This window comes from Geospiza fortis, unplaced genomic scaffold, assembly GCF_000277835.1.
Source record: "Geospiza fortis unplaced genomic scaffold, GeoFor_1.0 scaffold206, whole genome shotgun sequence".
NCBI lineage: Eukaryota > Metazoa > Chordata > Aves > Passeriformes > Thraupidae > Geospiza > Geospiza fortis.
Genome location: NW_005054311.1, coordinates 7,031,675 through 7,045,921, shown reverse-complemented (window position 1 = coordinate 7,045,921; position 14,247 = coordinate 7,031,675). Strand labels below are relative to the sequence as shown.

General features: G+C 37.0%; 1 protein-coding gene across 1 annotated transcript in view; it reads left to right on the top strand.

The window, feature by feature from the left end:
- LOC102044953 (dynein heavy chain 5, axonemal-like) overlaps nucleotides 1-14,247 on the top strand; it is a 148,159-nt gene that overhangs the window by 77,531 nt on the left and 56,381 nt on the right. Inside the window, 9 exon segments of the mRNA XM_014306347.2 lie at nucleotides 986-1,192; nucleotides 2,447-2,776; nucleotides 4,066-4,272; nucleotides 4,360-4,602; nucleotides 5,242-5,396; nucleotides 7,095-7,759; nucleotides 8,898-9,178; nucleotides 9,536-9,751; nucleotides 12,305-12,472. Of these exon segments, the coding sequence (XP_014161822.2) occupies nucleotides 986-1,192; nucleotides 2,447-2,776; nucleotides 4,066-4,272; nucleotides 4,360-4,602; nucleotides 5,242-5,396; nucleotides 7,095-7,759; nucleotides 8,898-9,178; nucleotides 9,536-9,751; nucleotides 12,305-12,472 (2,472 nt within the window).

The window sequence follows — 14,247 nt, the reverse complement described above, 5'->3', positions numbered from 1 at the left end:
TCTCACAGTTTTTGCACTTCTCTCTCAACTGCCAGGCAGCATTTTACCCTTCCTGACACAGGCTGAGTGTCTCCAGTGGGTCTGCTGGAGGTGGCTGGAACTGACTGAGCACTGACCTGCACCAGCCCCTCAGCTGTGAAGAGTACTCACCAAAGATAGGACAGTTGCATATACACTGTACATGTGGATTGTCATTTATGTGAGGACTGAAAAAACCCTCTTTCTGAAGGGCATATTTTCTTAAACTGCTATCACTGTATCAAAAAAATTAACAACATTCATCAAAATACCTTGAGGGGACCTAGCTGTATCTTCCTTTCTGTTGTCACACAGAGTGTATGTCTCACTGGAGTTCTTAGAGCACTTCATCAGCAAGGATATAGGTTTATTTTTCTGAGGTACCAAAATGGGAGCATTTCTAGTCAACCCTCTTATACAGATAAAAAATTTAAATTATAGTCAGCTTCATCATCATTGCAGAAGAATCAAATCAAAAGATAGCTATCAGTAAGTGTGGTGTATCTGGGTTTAATTTTACACTGTCGTTCCTTTATACTGCTTTTGTTTTAAGAGTTTTGGTTTTGTAGTGTACACATGAAAGTGGATTTGGTTTTTCTCTTGTTCATTGCAGTCTGCTGTAATGGATCATCACTAACAGCTTAAATTTAGAAAAACCCTCACAATTGCTAATGCAAATTTTATTTGCATCTCGAGTTGGCATACATCTATTTGTTGTAATACTTCGTGAAGTCTATTAAGAGCTTATAAATTTTAATCCTTAAAAATTTTATGCAAAACATTAACTGACAATTTGTTTGAATTTCAAGTTGCAGATGGTGTATTTATCTTAAATAAACTGTGTTTCTAGACTTTGAAGTTAATAGCAGGACTAAGATTTTTGGAGAACTGCTGAGCATCTGTGTCTCCTTTTGTCTTAGTTCACCTGGAGTTACTGATGTGCTTTTAAAAGTGGTTTATCTTGCAGAATTACACAAGCAAGTATGATCCTGATGTTCACTTGACCAAATGCCTAAACTTTTCCTCTGCAACTCTGCCACATATGTTCCAAAGGAGCATAGAAAGTTACATAGGCAAAAGAATGGGTGCTACACACGGTCCTCCAGCAGGGAAGAAAATGACTGTCTTTATTGATGACATCAACATGCCTCTGATTAATGAATGGGGTGATCAGGTAAAAGGAAAATATTAACATGTGGGAGTTGTTGGTCTTACCATTGTTGCTGATGGGAATACTGATAATGTGGGTTGAAAAAATGAGATAGGTTAGAAAAAAGGCATCATAATATGGGTTAGAACAAATATGTTTACTAAAACCAATTTCCCCAAGCCAGTTTTTGACATGACTAATAAGCTGCCAGTCCCAAATGATTAAGGACAGTGTCAAGCCATTTGGTGCAATCACTGTGGTATTTAAGCCTTTTGTTTTGGTTGCATACAAAGCTAGTAGGATTTCCAAAGTAGTAGTCCTGAGAACCACTCTGGGAAAGGAAGCATGCAAATCCAAGTAACACTAAGAGATTTTTCTTTGATCTGCTCTTGACTTTAAATTGCAGTTACTATTATGTGAAATCTAAGCTGGTGGTGAGTCTAAAGAACAAGACTTATGAAGAAACTGGGGTTGTTGAGGTTTGAGTAAAGAAAGCTCAGAGGAGATCTTGTTGCTTTCTGCAGCTACCTGAAAGGAGGTTGTAGTGAGGTCAGTGTTGACAGGAGAAGGGGAAATGGCTTCAAGTTGTACCAGGGGTGGTTAAGATGGGATATTAGGGAAAAATTTCTTCACCAAAATTGTTGTTGAGCCCTGGAACAGATTGCCCAGGGAAGTGGTGGAGCCACCATCCCTGGAGGTATTTTAGAGAGGTGTAGATTGGCACCTGGGGACATGGCTTAGTGGTGGATTTGACAGTACCAGTTTAATGGTTGGACTCAATAATAAAAAGGTCCTTTCCAACCTCAACAATTCTATGATCACAGTTGACATTAAAGACTAGCAAGCTGTCTTGAGGTATTGATGAAAGAATACTTATAGACCTATATGCTAAAAATATGACTTAAATTTAAAAAAACATTCTGCAGAGAAAAAGCAATTTCCCTGCTTCCAGTACAGCCCTGTACTCAGTGCCTCTGTGCAAGTGGACATGTGACTACACATTGTGCTAAATTAACCATTCTTTGTCACTGTCTAAGCACCTGTACCAATCTGAAGATAAAGTCTGGATTGAAAATTGAAAGTGATGCCTTTTCTTAAATTGAAATTATCCAAATTCAGTTGAATATCTGACTTCATGTCCACAACTGTTTAGCACATGCAGCTTACATGCAGCCAATGCACTGCATCTGAGTGCTTGGTTGCCACATTGCACATTGATAACATAGAAACACTTAACTCCTCCATTCCTTTTTTTTTTTTGTTTCTGGTTATATTTAGATCACCAATGAGATTGTAAGGCAGCTGATGGAGCAGAAAGGTTTCTATAGTTTGGAGAAGCCAGGGGAATTCACAAATGTGGTTGACATCCAGTTTGTAGCTGCTATGATTCACCCTGGGGGAGGTCGCAATGACATCCCACAGCGCCTGAAACGCCAGTTCAGCATCTTCAACTGCACACTGCCTTCTACTTCCTCTATTGATAAGATATTTCAAACAATAGCTGAAGGCTATTTCTGTGAACAACGACATTTCCCCACAGAAGTATGTAAACTGGCTTCAGCATTGGTATCTACAAGTCGAAAGGTTTGGCAAATGACAAAAGCAAAGGTAAAATTACATCTATTAAGCCTTGAAACATCTTTTGTACTGTACCTTTTATACTGTCATGTGTGTTTGTAGTTCATATTGTGAAGCTGTGACCTGTGGATGTAACTGCTGGCTGATGTCTCTGTTCTGACTTGGATGCTCTCAGCACCAAGTTACTGATGAAAATCCTAATCACATGCAGTGTCTTCTGTAGCTGATATAAGCATCACATTATATACATATAACTTAGTAGACATAGCGGATAGGAAGATTGAGAAATCTTCCAGCTGACAAAATGCTGAGATCACAAGGAACCAGAAATTAAAAATTAGATAGGAATCTTCTGTAAAAGCTGTTTGGGATTGTGAGAAACTTTGAAGATCTGAATTTTAGGAAAGAAGTCAAATTTGGCAGAGAGGGAATCAGTTAGAAACAAATAAAATCTGATATTTAGTAATTTAAAAATATTAAATTTTTCCATTTCAAACAGAGTGTTAAAAACATTTGACTGCAATTTCTGGGCCAATTTTGCTTTGAGAGAGACAAAAAATATTAGGTATAGAATGAAATTTGAAAAGAAAAAAACCTGCAGCATAGAATGTCAAATTTGTTCTTCTTCTGAGAAAAGTGCAGGAGAGTGGTGGAAAGATAGGGGTTTGTTAAATTCCTGTCCAGAAAAGGTTGGTCAGAATTTCACTAACAACTCACTAGAGACCTACACTTGGTTTACACAGAGAAATAGAGGAACTTCTAGTGAAACTATTGACTCGTCACTATTGGCCAATATATTCAACAGAATTGGTGCTTATTACTACTAATTAATTCCTTTCCTAGAGAAAATGTATCTTTTGATAGGTTGTAAATATTTTCCCAAATACCATTTTCTCAAATTTTTCCCTTCCCTTCCCTTCCCTTTCCCTCATGAACCTTTCCTATGATATTCTTGGAAATGGCAAAGAGAATAGCAGAAATTATCTGGAAGAAGGGGCAGGAGCAACACCACAGGACAGGCAATATTGACATTTTTACTGTGCTCTTCAGTGCCATCATTGGCTACCCATCAATGCATATTCCTGGGACTTGAAACATTAAAAGAAAGTCAAATTAAATCTATGTGAAATTAAGGAGCTGGTTGTTGCTACTGTCATTTCTTCATTTTACGGTTGCCTCTTAAACACCAAGCATGTACTTCTGCTTTAATGCAAGACCAAAGTTTGTGAAAATATCCACATTCACTTTCACTTAATAATAAGTAGAAAATATTTTCATTTAGCAGTTATTTGAATATAGCTCATGGCATTATTTTGTAGATGTTACCAACTCCAGCTAAATTTCATTACATCTTCAATTTACGAGACCTCAGTCGAATTTGGCAAGGAATACTTACAGTTACTTCTGATGTCTGCCAGAGCATCAGTGTTTTGGTGACCTTATTCCAACATGAGTGCAGACGTGTTATTGCAGACAGGTTCATCAGCCAAAGTGATAAAGACTGGTTTGAAAATATGATGAGGAAGGTAAGCAAATATTATTTTAGTAGTTGCCACAGAAAGAGGCCAATGACACGTTTCATTACTAATGCAATCCTTAATGTATTGTTGTAGATTGTTTCTGAGGAACATGGTCAAGATACATTTGGAGATAAATGCACGGAATTGTACTTTGTGGATTTCTTGCGTGATGTCCCAGAGACTGCTGGAGATGAGCCTGATGATGCAGAGTTGAAGGCTCCTAAAATTTATGAGCCTATCCCATCTTTGGATTACTTGGCTGAAAGATTACAGATGTTCATGCAACAATACAATGAAACTGTCAGAGGATCAAAGATGGATTTAGTGTTTTTCAAGGTATTAACACTTGTAATTGTATTAATACAGGAAGTGCCTGGTCTTTTGCACTTAGTGATATGTAGGTCTTGTATGTTTCTATCACATTATTTTGGAGATGGCTCAGAACAACTAAGTTGTTTATACAGTGCATGTGAATGACTGAATGTCATCTTGCTTTCCTGAAAGTCACCTACTTTCCAAAGGTCTTGATGCACAATGCTTTCTTCAACTTTAGTTTAGGTGGTCTGATAGAATGACTACAGCAGTTGAATAAGAAATGCCTACAGTGCATTTGTATTTTGCTTTTGTCAGTCTATTTAGAGAGCTTGTAAATAGGTCAGCTAAATAGCTGGAGGAGTCCTTTCTGCTTTTCCTTCAGTCCTCTAAGGGGCATGCCCTCAGCTCTGCTGATGACAAAGTGTGCATATGACAGTGCTTCATACAAGCTTGATACAAGGACATTTCTCTTGGGCTAGCCCTGCTGCCCACTGAAGTCAGGGGGAAATCTCTTGTTGATTTTGGGGAGTACAGGACTGAGTCTTAGGCTCCGGAGAAGCCATCTAGTGTTGGGAACCAGCTGCTTGGTGACATGCTTCTAGGTGATTATACAATGTATCATTTTTACATCTCTTCATCCCCTTTTCTCTCAATACACAGGATGCAATCATCCATTTGATTAAAATATCACGGATTATTCGTACTCCACAAGGAAATGCATTGTTGGTGGGTGTGGGTGGATCTGGAAAGCAGAGTCTGACCAGACTGGCAGCATACATTGCTGGACACGAGAGCTTTCAGATTACTTTAACAAGGTAACATAATGCAGTGTACATGGACACTTGCTCCTTAATTTGCCATAGAAATGAACTCCTCACAATCAGCTTGAAGAAATGCAAGCCTGTCAAACATTTTATCCCTCATTCTAAATGACATTTCTAGTCTTATATAGCCAAACTGCATTATGAATATTTCTGTTAATGACTTAATATTTTGTAGTGCTGGAATTCTGTAATTTATAGAAATTTGAAGTGAAAGGGAGTACTACTGCCTTCCTTCTTTGTCTCTTTTGACATAGGGTTTACAGGGCTAAGCAATAAAGACCAGTAGAGTGTATTCTCCTTGGCAAACTATTTAAAATGCTGAGAAGTATTCTTTAGAGAGACACATCAGGTCTATGAATAATGTTATGAGGCTTCTGATGAAAGGAAAGATAGAGAAAGACATATCACAATCTCTTCCTGTGTCCCAGAAGCAGAAGAAAGGAACACTGAGAACAAAAACAAGGAGGGAAAGAAAAAACCCAAAATGATAGAACAGAATCCCTAGATTTCCAAGATTAATAAGACAAATATTAATAATGGCAATGAATGTGGAAGGAGGAAGAATGAAATTAGCAGTGAAGAGTGGATGCTGGGTCATGTTTTTTCTCTACGTATCATTTTCTGTAACTGGTGTTAGATTATTGAGCCAGATACGCTGCTGTTCTGACTCAGTAGAGAAATTCTTATGCTCCTATCAGAATACCACAAATCACTGTAACAACTGTAGCCAACACATACAAACAGAAGAGCTGGAGAGTTTTTCAAGCTCTGAAGTGCTTGCTTTATGGGTATTTATAGAGCAGAAATAAGATGGAACTGAAAGAGAATTGGGACACTTCCTGTGTGGCATATTTAATATGTGAAGAATGGGTCATGTGTGTATTGCACAAATTACTTATGACTTTGAAGAGATTCTTGGAAATAAGAGACTGGTTACAAATAAAAGAAGTTTCTAATTTCACCTTTAGTTGGCTTGGGACAAAATCTGCCATTTTATTAACATTACTTCATGTCATTTTATATTGCACAATCTGAAATGTGTGGTTGAATTTGTGTGGACTTATCTGAATCTTACTTTCTGTGTGCACCAGCTATAAGACACATAATAACAGAAGCAGTCATGGTCTCCATTTACAGAAGAGCTGATCAGCCCAAGTGATAATGTTCAAACATAATTTCTGGGACTTGATTTTAGTTAAACCATATAATGCAATAAACCCCTCAGTTTCATTCTCTTTTGTCTCTTAATGATTTCCTTTAACTTGCTCTCACTATCTTCAGAAGATAATCCAGCTGTATTTACATAATGGTTACAGGTATCAGAACCTACTTGACAACTTAATCCAGCTGTATTAACCTATTTCTAATAAAGAATTTACATCTGCAAATCACAGGGGTACAAAACAGCATCAAAATTGCATTAGATATAGTATTGGTCTCACCATACTTTTCCCCAGCACATTATTTTGTTGACTTCACCTCATTTCACATGATTTATATTACTGATCATTCACTTTGGGAAAATGTTTATGAAAAACAAACCTAAAAAAATGTAACCAATAGCTATGGTATTAAGTTCTTATCTAGATTTTTTTTTCTTGCCTCAAGGAAGCTGATCCAGATGATACATATCTCCTAAGGTGATCTGTAATTCTTGTTCTCTCTTTCCTTAACCCTTTTCTATTCCAGAACATATGCCACCAACAACCTTTTGGATGATCTGAAAATGTTGTACCGAGCTGCTGGTCAAAAAGGAAAGGGTGTTGTCTTTATATTCACAGACAATGAAGTCAGAGATGAATCTTTTCTTGAGTATATGAACAATGTTTTGGCTTCAGGTGAAGTCTCAAATCTTTTTGCACGGGATGAAATAGGTGAAATCACACAAGACCTGATTCCAGCAATGAAGAAGGAGTACCCAAGGCTTAGTCCCACAGGCGAAAATCTTTATAATTACTTTCTAGCTCGAGTTAGGAATAACCTTCATGTGGTTCTTTGTTTTTCACCTGTCGGGGAAAAATTCAGAACTCGTGCACTCAAATTTCCAGGTCTGATTTCAGGCTGTACCATAGACTGGTTCCAGCATTGGCCTAAAGATGCTCTTGTAGCAGTTGCACAGCATTTTTTATCTTCTTACCATATTGAGTGTACAGATGAAGTGAAACAGAGTGTTGTTAACACCATGGGAACAATTCAAGATATTGTAGCTGAAAAATGTGTTGAATACTTTGAACGATATAGGAGACGGACTTTTGTCACACCAAAATCTTACCTGTCCTTCATTGGAGGTTACAAAACTATTTACAAAGAGAAGTTTGCCAGTCTTGGAAGTTTGTCTGAACGTATGAGAACAGGTACTGTAAAAGCTCCTTGATTTTTGTTTCTTTCATTGTTTTTAAAAGGGTGAGAAGAATCTGAATAAAAGGATATAAAAGCATGGATTTAGATTGTGAACTCGCATTCATTTGGAAGCAGACTCAAATATTTTCAGCTGTATTGTGTGTGATTACGAAATGTGCACATAGGTTTTGTTTCCCTGAACTTTATGAATGTGCAGATTAAAGAGGAGTTTTGGTAATAGTATTAGTTAGCAGTTAAAATACTTGAAACTCCTGCTTTGACATGTATGTATGCCAAGGAACTAATGAGATCCTAGTTTTCACATGCCATGACTAAATCTGAGAAAAGGTAATTAAGTGCTCATATTCAGTCCCTCTGAAGAATTTTTTAAAGAAACAGGTATATGCCAAAAGTACAATTTTAAAAACATTGCTCTGCACATGGTCATACATGGTAAACAATTAAAGAGTCTCCTAAACAGAATGCTATTTGGAAGTGAATGTGAACTTAAATTGCAGACCTGCCCTACGTACACATAAGACCAAAGGTAAAGGGTGGCTGGCTGTCTGGAAGAACAAACATGGGGTTTTTGGATCTAGAAATATATATATGATGCATTTACATTTAGAGACGTGCATTTAAATAGAAGGATGTTTATACTTAAGAGATTTTCTCATAATTTGTTCAAATTATTGGAGCATTTCATTGCTCAAGAATCTGTAGGTTTTTTTACCCCCATCTCATCTGGATCTTCATGTAATGTTGAATTTAGAAGCTCAGCCTACTCTCCTTGTGTCTTCACTTTCATTGCCAGGTTCCTCCTCTTGGTACTTTTCATGTTCTCATGGATTTCAGAAGTTTCACACGCAATTCTTAAGACTGTCATTTCCATGCTAATGTTTTTGAGCATGTGTTTAATATTTAGTCTCCTTCTCATGTATAATAACATAAATAAGTGATCAAGTGATGGATCTGAATGTTTTTATGCATTAAAAATTCCCCTGCTGAATTTTGGTGTTCAATCAATGGGATTACTCACTGGTGTTCCTAAATATGAATCTGAGCGATTTTTTTAAAATATCCACATTGCTTCACTGAGGTTATTTTCTCCATGGGTCTTCCTGTTTCTAAAATGGAATTTGTCCACTACAGGTCTTGCAAAACTGATGGAAGCTGAGGTTTCTGTAAATCAGCTCTCCAAAGAGTTGGTTATGAAGGAGAAAGATTTGGCTATAGCCTCAAAAAAAGCTGATGAAGTTTTATTGGAAGTAACTATGAAAGCCCATGCTGCAGAAAAAGTTAAAATGCAGGTGCAAACAGTAAAAGACAAGGCCCAGGCTATTGTGGATGACATTGCCATTGATAAAGCAGCAGCAGAAGAGAAGCTTGAGGCTGCAAGACCTGCACTGGAAGAAGCCAAGGCAGCCCTGCAGGTCAGAAGCAAATATAATCTGAGCAGGCATATAGTTAATGATTATTATGTGCAATAATATGCTTCTAACTTGGGAGGATACAGGGGATTGAAAGAATGGCACTAACCTGTAAATCCTTGTGGAAAAAACCCTGAAAACTGAAGAGCAGAAGAGGTAAGATGGGCAGTACTCTACTGTCAGGTAGTAAAGCAGATATAGAGTGGGACTACCTTTAAGGACTTTCTGCAGTAGTGCTTCTGAGGGACCTGCAAAACTGCAGCAATTGCATTGCCTGTACAGTCCTCCCAAAAGAACATCATTCTTTGCAATCGTGTGGCTGCTTAAATAAATGGACTATTTTCTTCTCTTATTTTTCAGACAATAAAACCTTCTGACATTGCAACTGTTCGCAAACTGGGTAAACCTCCTCACCTGATAATGCGTATCATGGACTGCGTGCTGCTTTTATTCCAGAGGAAAATAGATTCAGTGACACTTGATAATGAACACCCAGGTGTGAAGCCATCATGGACTGAGGCTCAGAAGCTAATGAATAATTCAGGATTTCTTAGCATGTTGCTTACTTTTCAGAAGGTAAGTAATTAATAGGGGCACTACTGCTTCAATAACCATCTTCAGACTTTGCATGAAAGTGTCTTCTACCATCAAAGGAAGTTTGAAACAGTTTTGTCTATCTGTAGTTGCAGATACTTTGTGACTATTCTTCATTTTCATGGTTCATTATCTCAATAATTTTTCTCCTGGGCCATGCATTGGCTTCTAGCAGACAGCAGTATCCCAAGCACTAGATCAAATCTTGAGAAGCTCAGTGTTATCTTATTCAGGCAGTTCCTGCTTCTGAGTAGGAATTTGCCTTAAAAGGGCCCACTCTTGGCTTTTTAATGGCTCACCTTCTCCAGTGCTACCAGGCCTGTTTGCCTGTAAGGCACTCAACAATTCTGTCTCCAATTTGCTAGGGAGCTAGCAGGAAATAAGAAAAAAATGAGCAGGAAAGGTAATGAGAGGATTAGGGAACTTCTGGGGTTCTTTCACAACAAAAATAGTGAAATGAAGAATAATCTTATTATCAACTGTAAGAAAAATAAAAGTGAACAGGTTTTTATTTCTATCAGGACAGAAACTTTTGTAAGATTCACTGAACTGTGAGACAAAGGAAAATTCTCTATAGGGAGAAGAAGAAAGATGTCACAGGTAGCTGGACCAGAAAAAGACCTAGGGTAGAATATGAAATGGCAGAATCATAGCCCAACTTTATAATCCAGGACACCAAGCAGATTTCAGCAAAATATGTCTTTCCCGTAATGTTGAAGAACATACTTTCATTTGTACACTAATGTTTTAATTGAGTTAGCTGTGCATTTTGCTGATGCCTTTTCTAAGCTGCTGAAGTGTTTTTGTTGTGAAGATCATTCTCACTATCCCCAGGAGCCATTTCTCCCAGAGAGCCGTATTGTGGAAACTTGCACTGCCTCTGTAGACAATTTTTTCCTGGGGCTGTCAGTCCAGTCACTTTTCCAAGTGCTATCTCCACTAAACAGAAAAAGGAAATGAGTTTTAAGATAGCAAGGACTAATTATGCCCTCTTTACTCAAGTTTCTCTCTAATGAGACTTCCAGAGTTTTGGCATTTATTAATAGTGCATGTGTTCCTGCTGGTAGTTGGCAGCACATTTAACTCAGAGGAGTCAGAACAATTTCTGTGGGACTGAGTTCTTGCAGGAAGTGATACTGGTGAACATGGAGTAGAATATTGGACTACTTCAATCCCTGATGAGGTCCTTCACATGCTATTTCTCATTTTGAGTATATATGACAAGAAAGCTCATTGTGTCTCAGTAGACTACGCAGCTTAATTGTTTGTGAGATTTTTTTGTTCTTTCCTAATATGTTTTAGGCAATAACAATTAGTGGATGCAGTTCATTGAGTTCAAAATTAATTACTTAAAAGGAAAAGAATGACATTTTCCAAGCTTTTGAGCACAGATTTTAGGCCACTGCTGATTGATCTTTGCTTCACCTTTGCCACTTTGTTAGCTCATTATTTTGAGTAGGAGAATAAAATGTCAAAATTTTTGTCCAGCACTATTTTACATTTTAGCAAACGATCACAGTGAAAACATCACCATGACTGGTCTTGGGAGTAATATAGTGAATGTCCTTTTTATTAGAGTAGCTAAAGATCAGATAAGTACAAGGCAGTCCTTTCTGCTGTGCAGAAAAACAAGAAAAGGGTAAATTGCTTGACACTATGAATGGTGGATGATTTTTAGATGCATTAAAAGAAAGGCATTAATACATTGCCAAAAAAGGGAAGATTCTTAACATGTCTATTGTTAAGCAGTCATTTTTAGCCTGTATAAGCTCTTCTGCTTTCTACCTTGCTCTAGGAGATGAATTCCATTTTCTTCTGACACTTACATAATTATAGATTAACCACCATCATCAAAGATCTGGCTTTTCATATTCTCAGCAGATTGTGAAAGGGAGAAAAAAACCCTGGGATTAGAATAACAGCTGAAAGAAATTTCTTTCATGGTTAAGGAAAAGGGTTAGCTTCAGTGAAGTGAAGACAGTGCCTTGCAGATTCACCCTTTTCCTTCTGAAACCGGCATGTTTGTTTCCTTTAGCTGTGTTCACACCAGTGCCTGTCTGATGCCATGGTGAGATTGTTTATGGAACTAGACTAGAAGAAAATTAATCAGTAGTTTTCTGACTTATATTTCTGTCATAATAGTTTCCAGACTAGATCATTGAGGGTATTAAAGATGGGACAAAGACATCTGGTTGAAGGGGAAAGAGAAGAAGGTGCAGTGTTGTAGCAGCAATAACTTAGAACAGCTTAAGTTGTCATGGAGCTATGAGCGCTAGGAACATCTGTAAATGTGTCAAATAGGGGCATTAAATGCCAACTCCAGTCAATCTGTTGCAATGGAAGTAGGAGTTATTTTCACAAGTACACAAAAACTACTAATCTGTCCTTTATAGGAGTGAAAGGCAACAACATTGCTTTGTTGATTTATTCTGGAAGAAGTGATACTCCATGGTTTTAAAAAGAAAAATATTTCTGTGAAGCAGACCTTATTCCAAAACCCATTTTAAAAAATAATTTTTCCTTTTCATTGACTAGGACTCAATTACAGAAGAAACTGTCGAGCTTTTAGAGCCTTATTTGGATATGGAGGATTATAATCTTGAGACTGCTAAAAAAGTGTGTGGAAATGTAGCAGGTCTTTGCTCATGGACACAAGCAATGGTTTACTTCTATGGTATTAATAAAGAAGTTCTTCCTCTTAAGGTACTTCATATTGATAATTTTATTTTTTTGAGAGATTAATATAGTCAAGTGGAAAAAAATACCATGTTATTTTGGCTAAAAAAGAGATTCTTGTTTCTTCACACCCGGTTGCTCAGTCAAGCACACAGAGGTTTAATATGTCCTGGCAACTTTTTCCCCTTACACACAACTACCCTGTGGTACTGCTTTAACTTGTGTGAACACAGTAAGCATGCAGTTGGTTCTTTATAGAGCCTGTCTAGCTGTGCATGGGAGAGTGATACCTTCTCTGCCCTCAGAGTGGGTGCCAGGCATTATGGCTTCAACAATTGGCCTGGGAAGGAACCCACTCATTGTGGTCATGACAGAATCTGGGAGAGGAGAGGACAGATCAGTCTTGGCACAGAAACATTCTTTAAGGAATTTAGCTGGAATTCATCTTCCTAAAAATATTTTTGAGTTTCAAACTGCTACGTGCAAGTGTACATATGTAATAAAGTAGTTGTGAGGTATAGAATTCTGTTGAAACATTGAACTGAACTAGAAAGGGATCAGCCACCGTTCTGTGAATTCCTACAGATAGCTTTATTGTCTTGGAAATGTTCCATTTGTGAGCACATTGAAAATAAGGGTCTTTGCATATTTATATAATGATTTATAGTCATTGCTCCTGCAGTGAGTTTTATGGCTCTTTTCTGAAGAAATACATCCAATCCATTATGCTTCCACTGCACTCGTGTTTGGTTTCTTATTGAATAAGCCACTGTATCAATGGTACAGTCAAAACTCTCTGCATAATCTTTTAGTATACCTAGACAGATCTGATTCAAATATGTTAAAAGCATATTCTTTTTTATTCAAGTAACTCAAGCGAATGCTGTATTTTTGTGATATATAACTAGCTATTTCCTTTTCAAATAATGGGATGTTCACTAATGAAAACAGAATTTGAAATGTTACTATTGGGAACTATAAAAGGCAGCAAGACCTTGGGGCTTCATATGCAAATGCAACCCTAAAAGCTGAAAACGTGCTCTTGTAGTTTTTATTTGAATATATATGATTTAGGATTACATATAAATTTAGCTTTGTGTTCATTCTTGTCACACTGTAGCTGATAAAAGATGAAACATACATATCTTGGCAAAGTGGTGCCTACTGTCAGGTATAGCAACAGTCAAAAATATTTTAAAAACTGAAGACGACAGAGGGAGGGAGGAAGGGTGTAAAGTATGCAGGAGATATTGCAGGAAGCAGTGTAGTGATGCTAAGAAAATAATTGAAAATAAATGTACAATTAAACTGCATAAAGTACTAGCTGAGGCTAATCCATCCAGTGCTAAAAGCAGGTTTACTGAATGAATTAATCAAGCTGCATTATCCTAACTGCTGTTCTAGGATATAAATCCCCTTCAACACCTGCAAAATAGATTCAATATATTTTTAAATTGCATCTTAAGTGAGACTCATTGCCTCATTTTTCTTAACTATGACAAACTGTGAAAACTAATTAATAGTGAATTACATTTTAGTGTACAAAATTATTTATTTATAAATAGAAATATATATTTTAGTGTTCAAAAATTATGTATTATTAACTTATATATTTAGTGCACAAAATTATATAGATATATGATATATTATATATTTTAGTGTGCAAAAACTTATATTTTATAACTTATATACTTAGTGTGCAAAAATTACCTAATTCCTAGGAATGGATACTGGCATTCTTTAGGTAAGTGACCTGCAGCCCAAGGGTCATTAGTTGGACTTTCCTATAAACCTTCAGCAGG